Below are 19,861 nucleotides of genomic sequence, written 5' to 3' on the forward strand. Positions count from 1 at the left end.
CAGGTGAGATTCTGACAAATTCTGACCCATATTCTGACCCACATCTGACGAATCTTGGCTAAATAGGGGATGGGGTGCATCTGTGTACAAATTGGCCATGATAGGTGCTGGACCCAACACAGTGGGGCAGATTTACTTACCCGGTCCATTCGCGATCCAGCGACGCATTCTCTGCAGTGGATTCGGGTCTGGCTGGGATTCACTAAGGTAGTTCATCCGACGTCCACCAGGTGGCGCTGCTGCGCTGAAGTTCCCCGAGGCCCGCCGGAATGCCCTGAAATTCACCGGCCTATTCCTGGTGAAGGTAAGTGCAAGTTCCGTGACACTTTTTTTTTCCTTTAATGCGGCAGTTTTTCTGAATCCGTCGGGTTTTCGTTCGGCCACGTCCCCCGATTTCCGTCGCGTGCATGCCAGCACCGATGCGCCACAATCCGTTCGCGTGTGCCAAAATCCCGGGGCAATACAGGGAAAATCGGCGCAAATCGGAAATATTCGGGTAACATGTCGGGAAAACGCGAATCGGGCCCTTAGTAAATGACCCCCAATGGCTTCTATATTGGAAATTACTCTCATAGACTGGAGTATAAGAACTCAGTATAGAATCTTTATATGGAACTTCTTGTCCTTGTCTTGTCAGACAGGCCAACAGGAGAAGATGTCTGTACTTCCCAACAATCGCAGCGTTTCCCGCCTCCCACCTCTCACATCGTCCGGGCCTATAAATTAAACTGCAAACTCACGGCGCTGCCTGGGATTAGGAGGTAATGAGGCAGGCCCAGCATAGGAAGCAGCCCCATGTAATTACACAAGATTTCATTTGCAGTTTATCCTAACAAATAATCAGTTTTCTCCTAGATATGTAGATCACCACCAGTTAATATCCCGCCTAAATAGCGTCTTCAGTCCCCGCAGCGTAAAAAAGCCCAGAACTGTAAATCCCTGTAATGAGCTGATCTATGTTCACACCTAGCAGGAGGGACAAGCTGTTTGGAAGTGGTGCTATGTGGATGCGGGTACAGCAGGTCGCCTTTGGGGGCCTCCTACTGAGATGTAAAAATCTGCCTTCCCTTTACTTCCATTATCTCCTTTACTTGTTTCTTATGTGCAAAGTGGAGGAAAACATAAGCTACTAAGCTAAAAGCTGTTGTGGGAACGGAGCCCTAGAAGAAGACATCTGCTCATTGATGGTCGTCATATAAATTCTATAGAACCTCAGCGTTGGAGGAGATTTTCCAATATTGTAGTCATCATGGTCTTTTATGTTGGACCTGCTGTTAGAAGATCAAGCCAACTGAAAAATATGGTTGCTCGAAAGGAGAGAACCAAAGACAAGATGTACAGATACCTTGAAGAGGAACTGAAAAGCCTCATGTCAGGTCTTAGAACTAGAGTGTTGACCCCTCTGTGTTGCTACGGGATTTCGCTGGAGCTAAACTGGGTCTAAATCTGGACATATTCCTCTGGGGAGGTCTTACTGATGAAGGGTCAACGCAAAAGAGCTCAACACGGCTCACCCCTCAATCTTCTATTATCTACCATTGGAGACACCACATTCATATTAGAAGGTCAACTGGCCCCAAAGAAAGTAGCAGATTTTTATTGACATTATTATAATCACCAATTTTGCTCCTCACTGGAGTAAGATTTTAGTTCCAATCACTTTCCTTGTCTAGTTTCTGACCACAATGGCTGGGAGGATACAGATGATACTTCCAACTACCATGTGCAATGAATGGCAACATGGTCACATTTGAGATAGGGATTACCAACAGAATGTGGCCAATACAAAAGCTTGAAGCCGTCAAACCCAAAGTGGACCTACCTTGGTCCACAGCTACAGACACCTACTGTAATTGTAATAGGTCATTCTGAATGACTTTGTAGGTCACCACCCATCCATTAGAATATCTGATTGGTTTAGTGACCCAAATTGCCCTGACAGTTCCAATTTAAGACCATATTCTGCTGATACAGTTTTCAAGCAATTAAAGGTAAACCAAGTACACTTACACACTGGTGTGTGCCCCCTCTGGCAGGATATGCTCTTCTTTTAGCTTTTCATGCCCCTGTTTTTACAAAAAAAGGCTTTAAAAATTATGCAAATGAGTATGAGGGGCTCCGGTCTCTATAGCTGTTAATTGAGCCCGGTGCCCCTCAGGTTCCTTTGCATAATTTTTAAAGCCTTTATTTTTAAAAACCAGGGCAGAAGAAGCTAAAAGAAGAGTGGATCCTGCCAGAAGGGGCACACACCAGCATGTAAGCGTCCTTGGTTTACAATCCTTCATCCTGGTGGTAGATTTCCTTAAAGTATTTTGAGTTATCTGGAGCCACGCAAGTGCATTTGCATAATTTTAAAGCTTTTTTTGTAAAAACAAGGGCATAAGAAGCTAAAAGAAGAGCATATACTGGCAGATGGGGTGCACACCAATATGTCAGTATGCTTGGTTTACAATCCTTCCCCCTGGTGGTAGATTTCCTTTAAATTTATATTTTACATCCTATTTCCTTGCTCTAAAATAAATCTGTACAAAATATTAATAATTGAACAATCCTTAGCAGATCCTGCACTAACAAGCCCGGAACTACAACGGGTTCCATCCACACGAGGATCTTTCGGTCATTCCTATGGAAACTCAGTATTCTGCTGCCAATTTTCTGAAAAAAATCCATGTCGATTAGCCAACGGCAAAACTGTCCCATGTGCACATACCTTAATGTTACCTAATCGGAGAGTTTGTTCTGTCCTCGAACGTTAAGAAGATACAAGAACACAATTAAGAAGACGTTAAGCATTGATTTGTACAATTTGCCGTTCCGGAAGGCGAGAACCAATATTCATAATGTATCCTGAAATTACCTAATGTTCCTTCCAATTCAGCTGTTGGTATGAACTCATTGAACCCTCGTGCACCAGGAAGCATGCAAACAACCTGACATTGAATGAATTTTTTACCGAGTAGGAACAGTTTTTTTTTTTTCCTCGAATAAGCGGGAAAAACTTTTTCCATATCAGATACAGTAGCTCTAAATCCCAGATGAGGAGTTTCATAAGCAGAGGCTCGAGCTGTACAGATATGCCCTAGAGGCAGGTAACAAAGAAAGCAGCCAAAAAGGCTTTTTTATTAGATACAATAACATCTCCAGGTCCCCAATGTTTATCTCCTAACTCAATTTTTTCCCTCTACTTCTCATTTTCTTATTACATATCCTGCCGCAGTTTCCCACAATCAAATTGTTCTTATTATTTTTTCTAAGCCGGGGCGGGGGGGGCTGGATGAGTCTGGACAATGGGCCTGTTTGCTAAAACTACTTAAGGCTGGAAGGCTCGTTGAATGAGACTGTAGACGGGAACAGCTCATATTAAAAAAAAAAAAAGCTCTTACGTTTGGCTTTTTCAAAAAGATTATTATTATAACGTCTCTAATTTTTTTTTTCTTCATTTGAGAAGGGATTTTGCAGACTCAAGTTCTGCCGATCCAATTAAAATGTATTTCTTTGGCATAAGGAAGAGGCCGTCACTGGGGAGAGTGGGTTGTCTGTCCTTACAAGTCTAATGCCGTCTTCTACAAGGTCAAAAAAGACCCATGTTCTCTGGAGAATGTCAGGCAAGAGCGAGAATGTATCTCCCTGATGAGCTGAGAATTATGGGTTGAATTTCCCTAAAAAAAAAAAAGATAATATGGTTCTTTGATAGGACGGTTAAATTATCTTATGAAGACAATTAAGCATTTTTCAAATATAAGGGAATATTATCTTGTATTGTAATTACTGTATTCCCCAAGTAGAGCTGAAGGGTAGAGTACTAATGCAGGACAAGACTTCAAAAATCCAACTACAACCACAAAGTTACAAACTTCAAGTAGGACCAGATGATCATCAAGTGACCAAGATAGTCCAAAATTTACCTACTTCTGGGTAGGATTAGGCTCTGTTCACACATTGGGGCACATTTACTTACCATATATTCCGGCGTATAAGACGACCTGGTGTATAAGACAACCCCCTTATTTCCTGTTAAAAATATAGAGTTTAAGATATATTCGCCGTATAAGACTACCCCTTTTCCAACAGCCAGCTCCCCCTGTATATTGCCAGCCTGTACCCCCAGTATACAGCCAGCCCCCCTGTATATAGCCAAACTGCCCCCCCTAGTATACTGCCAGCCTGTACCCCCAGTATACAGCCAGCTATTATACAGCCTGGCGGCCCCCAATTGTGCAGAATGCCGGCCCCCCAGTTTGCATCCTGCCGCCTCCCCCTCTATATAGCCAGCCTGCTTGGCACACTAATAATAAAACAGCTTCTCACCTTTCCCGCGATCCACCGAAGCTCCGCTGCTACACTCCGGCCGGCGGTGACAGCTCATTGAGCGCTGGCGGCTCACAGAATATGACGTCAGCCGCGTGCCGACGTCATATTCTCTGTGACGCCGGCACCCACGTAGCTGTCACCGGCGGCCGGAGTGTAGCAGCGGAGCTTCGGTGGATCGCGGGAAAGGTGAGAAGAAACATTACCGGCGTATAAGACGACCCCAGACCAGACTGAAGATTTTTTAGTCTTCAAAAGTCGTCTTATACGCCGGTATATACGGTACCAGTCCCTGGCGCGCTCCCCGATCTGGAATGTCTGACTGGAGTGCATTGTGCCGCGATTCACTTAGATTGTGCGCCCGATTTCCTGCATGTGTCGCTTCCCCGCTCAGGTCCGCCGGAGTTCACCGTCTTCTTCCTGGTGCATGCAAGTGCTTGGCTTGCGACACAATTTTAAAATTAAATCCTGTGCTCAGTCCGAATCTGTCGGATCGTCCGATGGCACACCACCTAATTTCTGTTGCATGAAAGCCGGCACGATTGCGGCAAAATCCGATCGCGTGCGACACAATCCCCTTCTAAATACCGGTCCCAGCTGCGAAAAAACCCAAATTTTCCAAAATCCAACGAAAGTGCGTTCCGCGGACCCTTAGTAAATAAGCCCCATTATATTCACTTCCGGTTCAAATGTAAGGTTAGGATACAAAATCTCTGCCCCCTCTGTCCCCTGCTAAAAAATATATAAATATAATGTAACATTATTATTTTTATTATTGTTGAAGCCCCACAAATAACCCACACTGGGGTATTTTAATGGTCAGTAATTGAGTACCCATCTATCTGGATTATTGAGTGAGTATTGGCCAGACGAGTCAATCCACATCTAATAATGATAGATATTGGTGGGATTGTATGAATACCTCTCTGGCGTACGAAAAAGGCCCAAATCTATTTGCATGAAGGGAGGTTGCCTCCCCCCCCCACACAACTTTTTATCTATTGCGTATGGACTCATTTGCTGATCGGTTCACTATTTTCCAGACCTTGCGGTAAATTACTTAATCTCCTGCCCCCCACACTTACAAACATATTACAAAAAAATATGAGCTAAATAGTATACCGTGCTGTGCGCTAGAGAGGTTAACCCCTTTGAGGTTGAACCTTGGCCATCGAAAGATCCTCTGATCCTCTTGTGGGCCGGTCCGACAATGCAGACTCAACCCTTATAATAATAAAATCAGCCCAACCATTGTGCCATTTAGAAAGAAAATCATATCTTCTTGCTTAAAATCCTGCCTATGAGTTGGCGTACATCTCATCTCCGGCCCTAAGCATACCCGGAGGGAGAAACGCACACTGCGCATACGCCGCTTATAATCCACTTTGGCACCGCATATCTGCCGCGCATGCGCAGTCTGCGATTCTCCCTCTGGGTATGCGCAGGACCAGAGGGGAGATTACAGGCGCTGCGCATGCGGCGTGATTTGAAAGAAGACCGCCAGTGGACGGGGAGGCGACAAATAGCCTAATAGCAACTCCACGGCGGGGGTTACCTGACAGGGTGGCCTTGAGGGTGGCTGTCTGCTTGACTGCTGTTTCCAGAACCCTGATTGGTATCTGTCCGTGAACTTTATTTTTATGGATAAAAGAAGCTCAGGCCCTGGTTAAAGACATGTGCAGAAAACATTCAACATCCCTTATAATGTACATTTGGTGGTTTATAAGCAATTCCCGTGGTGACAGGTTCCTTTTAACCTTCATTTAAGGTTTCCCCTTGCTCAAAATATTACTAAATATTTACTGCCTGATAATGCGGCTGAATGGCTGAGGCCTATCCATCTGTAGCCATAACTTCTCCATTTATTTCTTCTTACTAATAGAGATTTTAGCCTTTACGAGCGCGAGTCATGTAATCCTTTAAATCCCCCTAATTTCCCTGAGTAGGGTTAAGCGCAGGAGTGTGCCACCAGTCATCTGCAGGCAATAGGTTTGCATTAAATAAAGTAAAATAGATGGATATTTCTCTGACACCCTGAGTGATGTGCTGTCAGGTGCTCCTTACACACTCAGTATTTTTCATTACCGCCTGCTCCTTCCACAGTCCGCTAATCAGCAGCCTGGCTCTCGGTGCACGTCCGCGCGTTAGAGAGACGTAACGCGACTCGGTCAAGAGTGAGAAATCTGTAAAAGGCATCCTGCTAAAACAGGCCCACACTGAGACTGGTAATATTGTCTTCAATGGGTTCATTACACTTTTAATACCTTAAGCTCGGATTGAGCATGTAGTGCTGACATATAATTATCCTGCCAATACTCCTCCGAGCACCTCACATGGAATCAGCAAGTTCTTCGCCTAGGATCGCTACGCTCTAAAAACTGCTACCTGCAGAGGAGAATGGGGACTACGTCACAAAGGCCGAAGCCCCGACACACTGAACAGGTGTCAGGATCAGTGGATCCTCTGGACCACCGCGGGAGATGGAACTAGCCAACACCCTGGACCAGAGCCTAGCGGCACCTGGTATTCACCAGAGCCCGCCGCAAAGCGGGTTGGACTTGCTGCGGCAGGATACCACTAGGTCGTTCCCAGGTGTGACTAGCCCACGGTGGCAGCCGAGGTCGAGGTACTTTAGCAGAAGACAATCTCGTAGTCAGGTCCAGGCACAGGGTCAAAGCAGGCGGCAGAGATGCAACATCAAGTCCAAGTCCGGGGTCAGCAACAGGAGGTCCAGGCAGGTGGGAACGGGAACACAGGCACACGGAACACAGCAACACGGAGGAACTCGGGTAACACAGCAACACAGGACTACACAGGAGCACAGGAATACAGGAATACACAGGAACGCAGGAATACTCGCTTGGAAGCTTTCTCTAAGGCTATGAGGAACAAAGATCCGGCAGGGAATGATGGGAGACAAAGGGTTAAATACAAGACAGGAAATGACCAGCGCCAATCACCTGCGCGCTGGCCCTTTAAATCTTGAGACAGTGCCGCGCGCGCGAGACCTGATCCGGACGGGAGCGGGAGCCAGGAGGGGTGAGTGCACAGGAGCGGGACCGGGGCAGCAGAGAGAGGCACGGGTGCACCCGCGATCCGCAGTATGGATCGCAGGGGTGCCCGTGACAGAGGCACGGGTGCACCCGCGATCCGTGGTATGGATCGCGGGGGTGCCCGTAACAACAGGCCTTGTATCAAAGATCAAAATGTTACGTCTTAAAGGACCTTGTGCTCAAACCCTCCGGTCCTTTCCATTACCTTCCTTTCCCTCCCCCCAACTTTTAGAAGGAAGGAGTCCATGGATAACAAATATAAGCAGATACCACAGTCACAGTGTCTGGATCTATGGGTAATGTCTCTGGTTTATCATGATGGATTAGACTTCCTTTAAAGGTGTTGTCCAGAGGTTGAAAAACATGGCCGCCTTCTTCCATAAACAGCTCCACACTTGACCATGGGTAGTGCATAACATTGCAACTAAGCTCCATTCATGTCTATACAGATGAGCTACAATACCTGCACCAACATGGCACTATTATAAGAAGATGGCAGCCATGTTTTTGAGTCCCTGGATAACCCCAATAAGCTGGTTTCAGATGGTCATGTATGTTTCCTGAAAGACAGATAATGGATATAGATAATAATACTACATGTTGGCATGATTTCCTGCTTGAACACGTTACAGGGAGCAGAATTCGGGACAGTGGTGTAACGTGAAGCTGATGGGCCCCAGAGTAAAGTCTGTGCCAGGCCCCTGAATGTAATGTGTGGTTTATAGTACTAGTCTTCTCCTATTGGAAAGTAACACCTCATGGGCCCCCTAAGCTCCTTGGGCCCAGTTGCGACTGAACTCACTGCAGCCCTTCAAGTTACGCCCCCGATTAGTTGTCGATCTGCCGGTGGAATACTGTCCTATACCAAAGACTTATCTACAGTAGAAGCCATGAGGGGAAATGCATCAGAAGTTCAATACTTTATAACTTTTTGCCATTTGGGTTATGTAAGAGAGACTGACAGCTGCTTATGTAATATCTAGAATAAAGCGGAAGCTGTCAGTCACATACAGGTGAGTCGGCCTCCTTCCATTGAGGCCTATGAATTCACCCAGGAGACAGGATTCTCCATTCTCAGTCTTCCAGGGAGACGCCGCCTTCAGGTTTATTATCAGATCTTCTGCTCTGTATCGTAAGCCCAATATCCTTCCGAGTGTCGCAGGTGGGAAACCGTCTCTCCCAAAGCTATAACTGGATTAAGTGGATTAAAATATTGAGCTCGGCTCCATCATGGTGTTGTAATAGCAGATATGGATTATTTGTGATTACGGGCACATCGCCTGCGTAATAATGCCACCTGGAAGGGAAATATGCGAGGGATGAGGATAATTCTCTCCAGGTTACCGGGTGCAATCACAATACACACGTAGGGGGGCTCTTATCAGCACTTCTACACCATAAAATAATCAAAATTTCTAGCACAATGCAATTTTTGAGCATCTACACCGCCTCCTCGCCATGTGGGCTGGCATGGGGCATGGCTGAGTACTTTTTTAAAAACTAGCGAACATTTGTTTGCAGATTTTTAAGCAAAACTGCTCTAGGTCTGGCGTAGTTTCGCTCTCCGGCCATGTATCCGCTACGACTCATGGGGCGTGGCCTTTATCATATGCATTTTGGAGCTATGAGGTGTCTGGTCAGGATGAATGGTCTTTTGACTTATCTACCATAGGATACTGGGAAATATGCAAATAAGCTTTCCAAGATGGGACAAGGAAAACATTGCCACTTGAATACTTTGTAAGTCAGACCCCTTGGGCAATGTTTTTCTTTGTCTCATCCTGCAAAGCGCATTTTCCAGAAACCCCCTGGTCTCCACACGCCGGCAGAGGTGGTCTTAAATGGCAAGGTCTCCCTAAGGCGTCTTCTTACTTCCCCTACCTTAGGATAGGTCTTCAATATCAGATTACTGGGGGCCAGGCATTCAGCTATCCCATCAATTGGCTTTGTAAAGTTCAAAGGTTACGTCTTAAAGGACTTTGTGCTCACCCCTTCCGGTCCTTTCCATTACCTACCATTCCCTCCCCCCAGCATTTAGAAGGGAGGAGACCATGGATAACAAATATAAGAAGATGACCACAGTCACAGTGCCTGGAGCTATGAGTAATGTCCCTGGTTTATCAGGATGGACTCTGATTGTAGATTTCCCTTAAAGGGGTTGTCCAGAGGTTGAAAAACATGGCCTGTTTGCAGCTTAGTGCTATTCAAGTAAATCGGACTTAACTGCAATGCCATGTAAAGCCACCATACAATGGAACCCCATCTGATATTGATGACACATCCTAAGAAAAGGTGATCGATATTGTAGTCCTAAGAGGATTCACCACATACGGAATGACTGGTTCTTCATTATATTCCCAATATAACTGGTAGGGAATCCTATATTCTCAGACTTCAGCTAAGAAGGAAGGAGCTAGAAAGAGCCTATGCATCATGGAGAGGCAGTCTACAGTATAGCAGGAGGATCCAACTATGACTACTCACAGGAAACCACTGTATATGTGATCACATGGTAGTCAACCAGACAGGAAGTCAAGTTGTTTCGGGGCAACATATCTTTCTATCTACAAAAAGAAAATTCAAGCAGCAAAACAATCAGATCATAGTAAAATCTGTTGTTTGGGTATAGGGTATATATTGGTCGTACAGGAATAACATCCAAGAAAAAAACTGCACACGTAGGGGCACATTTATCAAACACTGGCGCTAATTGTGATAGCGTATGATGCTGCCCCTGTCCCCAGCATGCAACGGATTTAAAGGGGTATTCCAGGAATCAGCATAATTCAGCATATACTCATATATAATTCAAATGGGTCCTTAAAATATAATCTAATATGTAAGCACAGAGCAGACACGGGACAGAAGATGGCCGCTGGTCACATGTCCACATTACATGTCCTGCACCTGCCACTACGTTTGTCGGTGGTGGGTTGGTTGCAGCACATCCAGTATGGCCACTGTTGTGGTGATGTGCAGTGATGGCAGTTACACATCATTACTATGGTAACAGCGCAGGACAGTCTATTACATCATCACTGGGAGCAGAGCATAAGAGGAGGAGTTACTGAGGACTAAAGGATCATGGGACTAGTAGTTTCCAGTGGCGGCCATCTTGGTGATAACTCCTCAAAATTTAGAGAGGCCATAATTATTTTGTGAATCATAAAATCAAACTATTTAAGCTCCAATTTGTTACTAATGACATTGAGCTTTGTTATATTCATTTATTTATAGCATTATGGGCTTTTGTATCAGACGTTATAGAATACCCCTTTAACAGGCCTGGCGTAGAATTGTACCTGGCATACAAGCCTTGATATACCTGGCCCTATGTATATACTCTATATACACCTCATGTAGCAGAAGTAATGAACATTACTAATTGTACGGCAATGCGGTAATAGAAAGAAGCTACAATATTCTCTCAGAAGAAGAAACATCCATTAGCCTAATAGACCAGGAAGCGTTAATGGAGCAGAATATTAGTGCAGTTTCTTCATCAGCACATCTGGGGAGACCCCTCATTGAGTTACAGAAGACCCCCTGGCATTTCAGTGCATCTGTAGAGATCGCCCGCTGCTTGTCTGACAAAACCCAATACAATCAGTCCAGAGAACGCTCCAAAGACGAGACGTCCATATAACATGTGGTATAAGGAGAGGAAAAACAGTAGTTATATTCTTGTACATAGGGGGCAGTATTATAGTAGTTATATTCTTGTACATAGGGGGCAGTATTATAGTAGTTATATTCTTGTACATAGGGGGCAGTATTATAGCAGTTATATTCCTGTACATAGGGGGCAGTATTATAGTAGTTATATTCTTGTACATAGAGGGCAGTATTATAGTAGTTATATTCTTGTACATAGGGAGCAGTATTGTAGTAGTTATATTCTTGTACATAGGGGGCAGTATTATAGTAGTTATATTCTTGTACATAGGGGGCAGTATTATAGTAGTTATATTCCTGTACATAGGGGGCAGTATTATAGTAGTTATATTCTTGTACATAGGGGGCAGTATTATTGTAGGTATAATCTTGTACATAAGGGGCAGTATTATAGTAGTTATATTCTTGTACATAGGGAGCAGTATTATAGTAGTTATATTCTTGTACATAGGGGGCAGTATTATAGTAGTTATATTCTTGTACATAGGGGGCAGTATTATAGTAGTTATAATCTTGTACATAAGGGGCAGTATTATTGTAGGTATAATCTTGTACATAAGGGGCAGTATTATAGTAGTTATATTCTTGTACATAGGGAGCAGTATTATAGCAGTTATATTCTTGTACATAGGGGGCAGTATTATAGTAGTTATATTCTTGTACATAGAGGGCAGTATTATAGCAGTTATATTCTTGTACATAGGGGGCAGTATTATAGTAGTTATATTCTTGTACATAAGGGGCAGTATTATAGTAGTTATATTCTTGTACATAGGGGGCAGTATTATAGTAGTTATATTCCTGTACATAGGGAGCAGTATTATAGCAGTTATATTCCTGTACATAGGGGGCAGTATTATAGTAGTTATATTCCTGTACATAGGGGACAGTATTATAGTAGTTATATTCTAGTACATAGGGGGCAGTATTATAGTAGTTATATTCTAGTACATAGGGGGCAGTATTATAGTAGTTGTATTCCTGTACATAGGGGCAGTATTATAGTAGTTATATTCTTGTACATAGGAGCAGTATTATAGTAGTTATATTCTTGTACATAGGGGGCAGTATTACAGTAGTTATATTCTTGTACATAGGGGCAGTATTATAGTAGTTATATTCTTGTACATAGGGGGCAGTATTATAGTAGTTATATTCTTGTACATAGGGGGCAGTATTATAGTAGTTATATTCTTGTACATAGGGGGCAGTATTATAGTAGTTATATTCTTGTACATAGGGGGCAGTATTATAGTAGTTATATTCTTGTACATAGGGGCAGTATTATAGTAGTTATATTCCTGTACATAGGGGGCAGTATTATAGTAGTTATATTCTTGTACATAGGGGCAGTATTATAGTATTTATATTCCTGTACATAGGGGGCAGTATTATAGTAGTTATATTCTTGTACATAGGGAGCAGTATTATAGTAGTTATATTCCTGTACATAGGGGGCAGTATTATAGTAGTTACATTCTTGTACATAGTGGGCAGTATTATAGTAGTTATATTCTTGTACATAGGGAGCAGTATTATAGTAGTTATATTCTTGTACATAGGGGGCAGTATTATAGTAGCTATATACTTGTACATAGGGGGCAGTATTATAGTAGTTATATTCTTATACAGGGGGCAGTATTATAGCAGTTATATTCCTGTACATAGGGGGCAGTATCATAGTGGTTATATTCTTGTACATAGGGGGCAGTATTATAGTAGTTATATTCTTGTACATAGGGGCAGTATTATAGTATTTATATTCCTGTACATAGGGGGCAGTATTATAGTAGTTATATTCTTGTACATAGGGAGCAGTATTATAGTAGTTATATTCCTGTACATAGGGGCAGTATTATAGTAGTTACATTCTTGCACATAGTGGGCAGTATTATAGTAGTTATATTCTTGTACATAGTGGGCAGTATTATAGTAGTTATATTCTTGTACATAGGGGGCAGTATTATAGTAGTTATATTCTTGTACATAGGGGGCAGTATTATAGTAGCTATATACTTGTACATAGGGGGCAGTATTATAGTAGTTATATTCTTATACAGGGGGCAGTATTATAGCAGTTATATTCCTGTACATAGGGGGCAGTATTATAGTGGTTATATTCTTGTACATAGGGGGCAGTATTATAGTAGCTATATACTTGTACATAGGGGGCAGTATTATAGTAGTTATATTCTTATACAGGGGGCAGTATTATAGTAGTTATATTCTTGTACATAGGGGGCAGTATTATAGTAGTTATATTCCTGTACATAGGGGGCAGTATTATAGTAGTTATATTCTTGTACATAGGGGGCAGTATTATAGTAGTTATATTCTTGTACATAGGGGACAGTATTATAGTAGTTATATTCTTGTACATAGGGGCAGTATTATAGTAGTTATATTCCTGTACATAGGGGGCAGTATTATAGCAGTTATATTCCTGTACATAGGGGGCAGTATTATAGTAGTTATATTCTTGTACATAGGGGACAGTAGTATAGTAGTAATATTCTTGTACATAGGGGGCAGTGTTATAGTAGTTATATTCCTGTACATAGGGGGCACTATTATAGTTGTTGTATTATTGCACATGGCAGGAAAGTTTTTAATAGTTATAATTGTGTAGACAGATATTTTAAATTCTCTAAAGTTCTGGAGTTTGTATGTGAAAACAAAGTTACAGTTTAACAGAAATATTAGAGGTCAAATTTGAGTTTACCGTAATTACAAGATAACAATAACAGGTTTCTGGTAATTTTTCTTTCTTTTTGATGGATTAGCAAATTTCCCTCTGACTGTGAAGCAGCAAGGATCCCCTATTTGCATATTTCCGGCTCCAGATAATGACCTATGCCAAATCCAGCTGTGCACAAAGCGTTTATCAGCAGCCGTCACACATTAGGCCCGGGTTACCTGGGCGCTGCTATGTGCGGCTCAGACGTAGTGATATGGCGGTATGAATGCGCCGGGAGTCCCGGTGAGTGACAGATGCAGGATGGAGATAATGACTGCTCTCCATTGTCTTACTGTCTGATAGTAAATTATACATCACTATAAAGTCTCCCTGTGGTTTCTGCAGTCTAAACACAAGTTTCTGATTTGGAGTCTATAGCGTTGGCTTTGTTACAGTGGTACAGTAGTCTAATATTTGGTGGAAGTCTAAGAGCTGGGTTCACTACTGATGACTGAGATGAGATTGTAGTATCCCTTACAGAATAGGACTGCAGCCATGTATGTGATATTTTAGAATATTTTAAAAGTGGAGCATCCCTTTAAATCATAAATAGGGAGCGGGGCTGATCACATTGTTAAACTAAATTCAGTCTATCACTATGGGTTTTGCAACGATAGAGATCAATTGTGATCTCTTTCCCTACAGTGACACTACAGGCGAACTGGAGTATTACATGAGTTGCATTAAAATGAATAGGCTATCCCTCAAATGTACAGAGTCCTCCAGAGAAAGAGACATTCTTTGGAGTCATTGAACTCTGAGGTTTATAGATGATGGTCCTAACAGGTGGAGTCTCACCATAATGGAGAGCAGTATGGAGAACTAACTTTAAAGGGCACCTACCACCACAAATCTATCTATAAAGGTAGATCGAGTGGTAGGTGGATCTATAGGACGTGAGGGTAGCCCTTTTAATATAATATGTACATTTTGTAAAGAGGCTACTGGTGTGTGGAGTAGCCGGAGCTGAGGCTACATGGCGCGGGTACTCCATGCCCCAGTAGCCTCTTCGATCCTCCAACCCGGAACCTTCGGCGCACAGCAGGCCCGAGTCTGTGCGGTCACTGCTCCAAAGCCACGAGGAATCGTGGTGGTAGGTTCCCTTTAATTTTAACTACAATATGACTGCCCCCATAAAGTTGTGTGACTATTATTTTTTTTGCATAAACACTGCCATAAAACCCAAAGGAAACCCATTTCAAGTCAATGAGGGACATGTTTCTTTATTTCTGCTGTTTTTTTTCTTTCTTTTTATTAACAATTTTTTGCTTTTATGCAACTTTTTACTGCAACTTTTGTTGATTCTCCAGTACACCTTTGTCTGTACCTTGTGCCTTATGTATGTTTATTTTCTAGATGTTCCATGCGACTTTTTACTCATGTATCTTTTTTTCTCTCTATTTTTGCAACTTTTCAGATGCTAAATCTGCGCCTGGCAGGTGTAGAGGAAGGATTTTTTTTCATCGACACTGTTTTAACATGTAAATTGGAATTATTTCACATGCTTTGAATGTTTAAAATTTTCCACATAAACTTGTTGGGCATTGAAAGTTTGGGCTTTTTATTTTTTTTTTACTTTATAAACTTTTGCATTCACATTTCATTGAAATTTATTGGTTACTTGGTTAAGGGTGCGGTGACACGTGTCACCTAAAAATATATCACCAGAAAAAAGGCATGATCATACATAAGGTGCAAAAAAGACCTTCCAAAAGACTCAATTATACACAAAAAAAGAAGAAACATGTCCCCCAATGGGTTAAATCAGTGTTTATTGGTGAACATAAGAGTGGTTCTACATTGCGCTACAAAGGGAGGTTTTGACCTCTCTTATGGTTCTTATGTCCAATCAGTCATGACTTGTATGTAATGACATCTAGAAGTAATGATATACTGTATATAGTGACCTTACCCCTACTATAAGTGGATTTCCCCTTTAAAAGGGACCTTTCACCAACTCACACATATGGCAATGAGCATTCTGTATGGGCTGCTACGCAGATTCGGGGGCACTTTGATTTTTCTTCCTAGCCCTCACAGCTCCTGAGATATCAGCCCCAGTATCTGACCATTATAATCCTCTCTACTGTCAGAGAGGAGGTCCTAGGAGGGGGTGTGTTATGCTAATCTTCTCTGACAAGTAGAAAATTGTCATAACACACACCCCTACCTCTACTCTAGCTCCTCCTCTCAGACAGAGGTGATGCTTATAGTAGTCAGATACTGGAACTGATATCTCAGCAGCCGTGGGGTCTAGAAAGAAAATTCAAAGTGCTCCTGGATCTGTGTAGCAGCCCCTACATTATGGTTAATAGTAGTGTTACATTCGTCTCCACATGTGTGAGGTGGTGATAGGTCCTCTTTACGTATACATTTTCATGTCCGTATAATGCACTCTTGAAGCCCACTGCTCATATCCTTTGACTTCTCAGCGCTATTATTAGATTCCTTTTTGGATTCTATTAGCACAGTGCCTTAATAGTGCTAGTATTATATATACTATTAGCACAGTGCCTTAATAGTGCTAGTATTATATATACTATTAGCACTGCCTTAATAGTGCTAGTATTTTTGTGATTTTTGGCATTCATTTGCTGGTCTGTAGGTTCGCCACTTTGTATTCGCTTAAAATTACCCATCAATTACCCACATATCATTATGTCTCCCATTAACCAAATTTGGGGCCCTGGGATTTACATTTATCTTTGAGGCCAGGCTGTGTTGCAATGCATTTTGGCGCTGGGTAATTTACAATAAAAACCTTTTTTTTTAACAATATCGGGTAATTCTTATTGTGATATTTTTTTTTTTTTTCGTGGTTCTATATTGAAAGAAACCTGACAAAACACATTATCTCCGTCTTCGTCAAAGTCGCTGCGCTTTTGTTATGGAAATCCTTAAGTGCTTTTTTTTTTTTTTTTTGGTTTCAGGTAAAATGAATACAGGAGACGGTTTGCAGGTTGATTAACAAAACGTCCCCACTGTGATTTGTCTTCCAGGCAGCGCATCGCGGGACGGTCGTACCTTTATTATGTTGTGCGAATGCTCTGGAGGATAATGTCTCATTAGGACACCGCCGGCTTCTGTTTTGCTATTCAGGACAGGACACGCACAATGGCTGCGGGCTAAAAAGGGTTCACGCACTTACAACAAACGCCAAAGTAATTATCCGCCAAGGCTTTCACTTCCATCACATGGACGGATCTCAGGACGACGATACGAATAAATAAATATGCATCTATATCTCTGTCTATACGTATCCAGAAGACTATCATAATTGTTAATTATCCATATTAGCCGGATTATACTTCGCATTTCCAGTTGTTTGTCAATAGCCAAAATATCTTAAAGAGGGGTCACACCAGGTTTATCCTATATAAACACGGAATTAGTAATAATTGGAAGATTGATGGAACATCCATCGATCATAAGAATGGGGCTCAAAACTGGACCGTCAAATTTAGAGCTGTATTCAGTATTCAAATTGACCGAATTTGAATCGTAAATTTAAACCCTCATCACCGACGCGTGTTTTCAGCTTAATGACCAGACTCGATTTTTAGAATTTGATGTGTGTCAAATTGTGTGATATAACTTTATCCGATCCTGTGTGTTAGTGCCGGGTCTGAGCTTTGATGTCCCCCAATCATTTTCTGACGTGCCAACGTAGAAAGGCCGAACGTCAGAAGAAGTACCCTTAATGGCCGCCGTTAAAAAATACGATACGGCGGTCATTAGGGGGTTAAAACTTGGTATAACCCTTTTAATTAATGTGATATGGAAATGTCTCCAACTTTCTTTGAAACTCTTTGTATTGCATTGTCACTAATTTCAAGTGAATAATAATATTTCATAATTTTTTGCAAAGAAGAACTGAAGCCGGTGTTATACAATGGCCCTGGAGATCTGTCATAACTTTGTGTATGTTGTTAGCAGCAGCAGGACTATGAAAAATGCATTTACATTCCAGGATTGGACTAGGGGCGTGTCCTCACACTGCTGTGCTCTTAGCTCCCTTCAATGAACTCTTCCACATCCAATCCATCCGTGTTACTCCTGTGGTATTGAACCAAAAGCCTACCACAGATTTTACTCAGAGCACATTGGAAAGGCTTTGGGGCATCTCAATAGAGAGACCTACGAGCACATCAGTGTGTAACCCTAACCCTAACCCCAGTGCACTTAAAGAAGCTACAATCCTGGAATATAAAGCCATATTTCACAGTCCTGCTGCTACTTACAACATACACAAAAGTTTTAACTACAAATCTCTCCAGGGACAATACCTAAAACTGTATTGAGAAAATCGCTAAACCCTTTAAAACTTCTTAAAGGAAATCTATCAGTCATATAAAGTAAGATTAAACTACAGATACTTACCTATCAGCCGTTTACCCTCGTTCCAGGCGCTGGGACACGCCGGGATTGCTGGAAAAAAAGAGTTATGGCTGTTAATTATTCATGCCTCTTGCATGACGTCACTTGCCTCATCCAATGCTAGAGAGGGAGGTGATGCCATGTGGGAGGCGTGAATTTACGCCTCCTGCCCAATAGATACCTCCTCCTCCATGAGTAATTAACAGCCTAGAGCGCAGGGACGCTGCTTTTTATAACTCCTTTTTTCCAGAGATCCTAGCATGTCAAGATTAAAAAGGAGCGGCACCGGGATCGAGGAGAAGAGGATGATAGGTGAGTATTTGTAGTTTAATTTTACTTTATATTACTAGTAGATTTCCTTTAAAGCCAATAATTTGTATATAATCCAGTTTAAACATCTTTCTATTAGATAAAGAGTCTTGTCTTTAGACTGGTACATTTCTTCTGCACTGGTTGAGTCACCACCTGCAATAAGAGGATATACCCCCATGCTCGAGGTTCACAAGGTGATGACACTACGAAGAACCACATTACATTTTGCAGGCGTCTCAACTTATTACATATCCTAAAAATGAGAACCCCAATAGAAACACAATATCAGAGAAGCCACCACATAGGACCTTACCGATCATAGGGGACTCTATAAAGCTCCAGGTGTTGGTCTGAGGCACATAGGACTGCAGCACTCCGGCCGCCCTTCCAGCTTCATTCACTCCACCAAACACGTAGATCTTTCCCCCGCACACGGTGGCTGCTGCCGAGTGTACCGGCTTGGGAAGAGCAGCTACTGTCTCCCACTGGTTGATAATTGTGTCGTACCTGAAAAAGAGAACATAAACAATGGATTCCTTAGCATTCAGTTTCTATATAAAGTATCTAACAAAGATGTTCCATAAACAGACATATTGGGGTGGTGATTGGTCTTTGTGCAATAAGTTGCCAAAATTTAAAGTATTAAGGAATATGACAAATTTGGTACCCAAAACAAATCCCTAGATCATCCCAAGTATCTAGATCCATAAACGTCCAAAACAGAATGAGTAGAGCGGCACCGTGTATATAGTAGTTCGGGTGTAGGTCTTCTTAAGAGGTCCGACACCGACCCCAACATCCAATAGTAGACAATTGAGAAGCAGCACTACGGAAATTCCACTGAAGAAACGTAATATCGGGCCACACCTGAGCTTTACCATTCTACTAACAAACACAACATCTAGTGGCAGCCAAGTCCATTATCTCACCGCTTATTGTACAGTAACAGTGGCGAGACTATGGACCTCGCTGAAACTGGATTTTGTGTTGGTTGTCTATGACGATGGTAGAACCACCTCTTCAGTAGGCGTAGAGGATACCCCTTTTCCATAGTTACAGGCCTAGGTGCACGAGGATTATTATGCTGGATTAGACATAGGCTTTATACTTTTAGCTCCATCAGCTGCTGTATACGGCATTCAGGGCACATCCGCACTTGGTCTTCAGAATCTCCATGAATACATCTGACCTTTCCGCACTCCATTCTTGTAAATCAATAAGGCAGCTCTCCAACAGCAACTATACAGGGATAAGCTGTTATTTTACTTAAACATTTTATTCAGTGGAACTGATCAGATCCGCTAAATAGTACAAGAAGATGTCTCTCTCTCAGCCGACCATTAATTGCCTTACGTAAACCTCCAAGCCTATAAAGCAGCCTTTGGTCTTACTACGGGGA

The 19,861-nt window shown here is 42.4% G+C and overlaps 1 protein-coding gene across 4 annotated transcripts in view; it reads right to left on the bottom strand.

Annotated features, from left to right (window-relative positions):
• Positions 1 to 19,861, bottom strand: part of KLHL29 (kelch like family member 29) — a 613,218-nt gene that overhangs the window by 16,188 nt on the left and 577,169 nt on the right. For all 4 annotated transcript variants that reach the window (XM_072143641.1, XM_072143640.1, XM_072143638.1 and 1 more), the window contains one exon: positions 18,776 to 18,969. In XM_072143641.1, coding sequence (XP_071999742.1) covers positions 18,776 to 18,969 — 194 coding nt within the window. The remainder of the gene's footprint in view (positions 1 to 18,775; positions 18,970 to 19,861) is intronic.

Source organism: Engystomops pustulosus, chromosome 3, assembly GCF_040894005.1.
Source record: "Engystomops pustulosus chromosome 3, aEngPut4.maternal, whole genome shotgun sequence".
Taxonomy (NCBI): domain Eukaryota; kingdom Metazoa; phylum Chordata; class Amphibia; order Anura; family Leptodactylidae; genus Engystomops; species Engystomops pustulosus.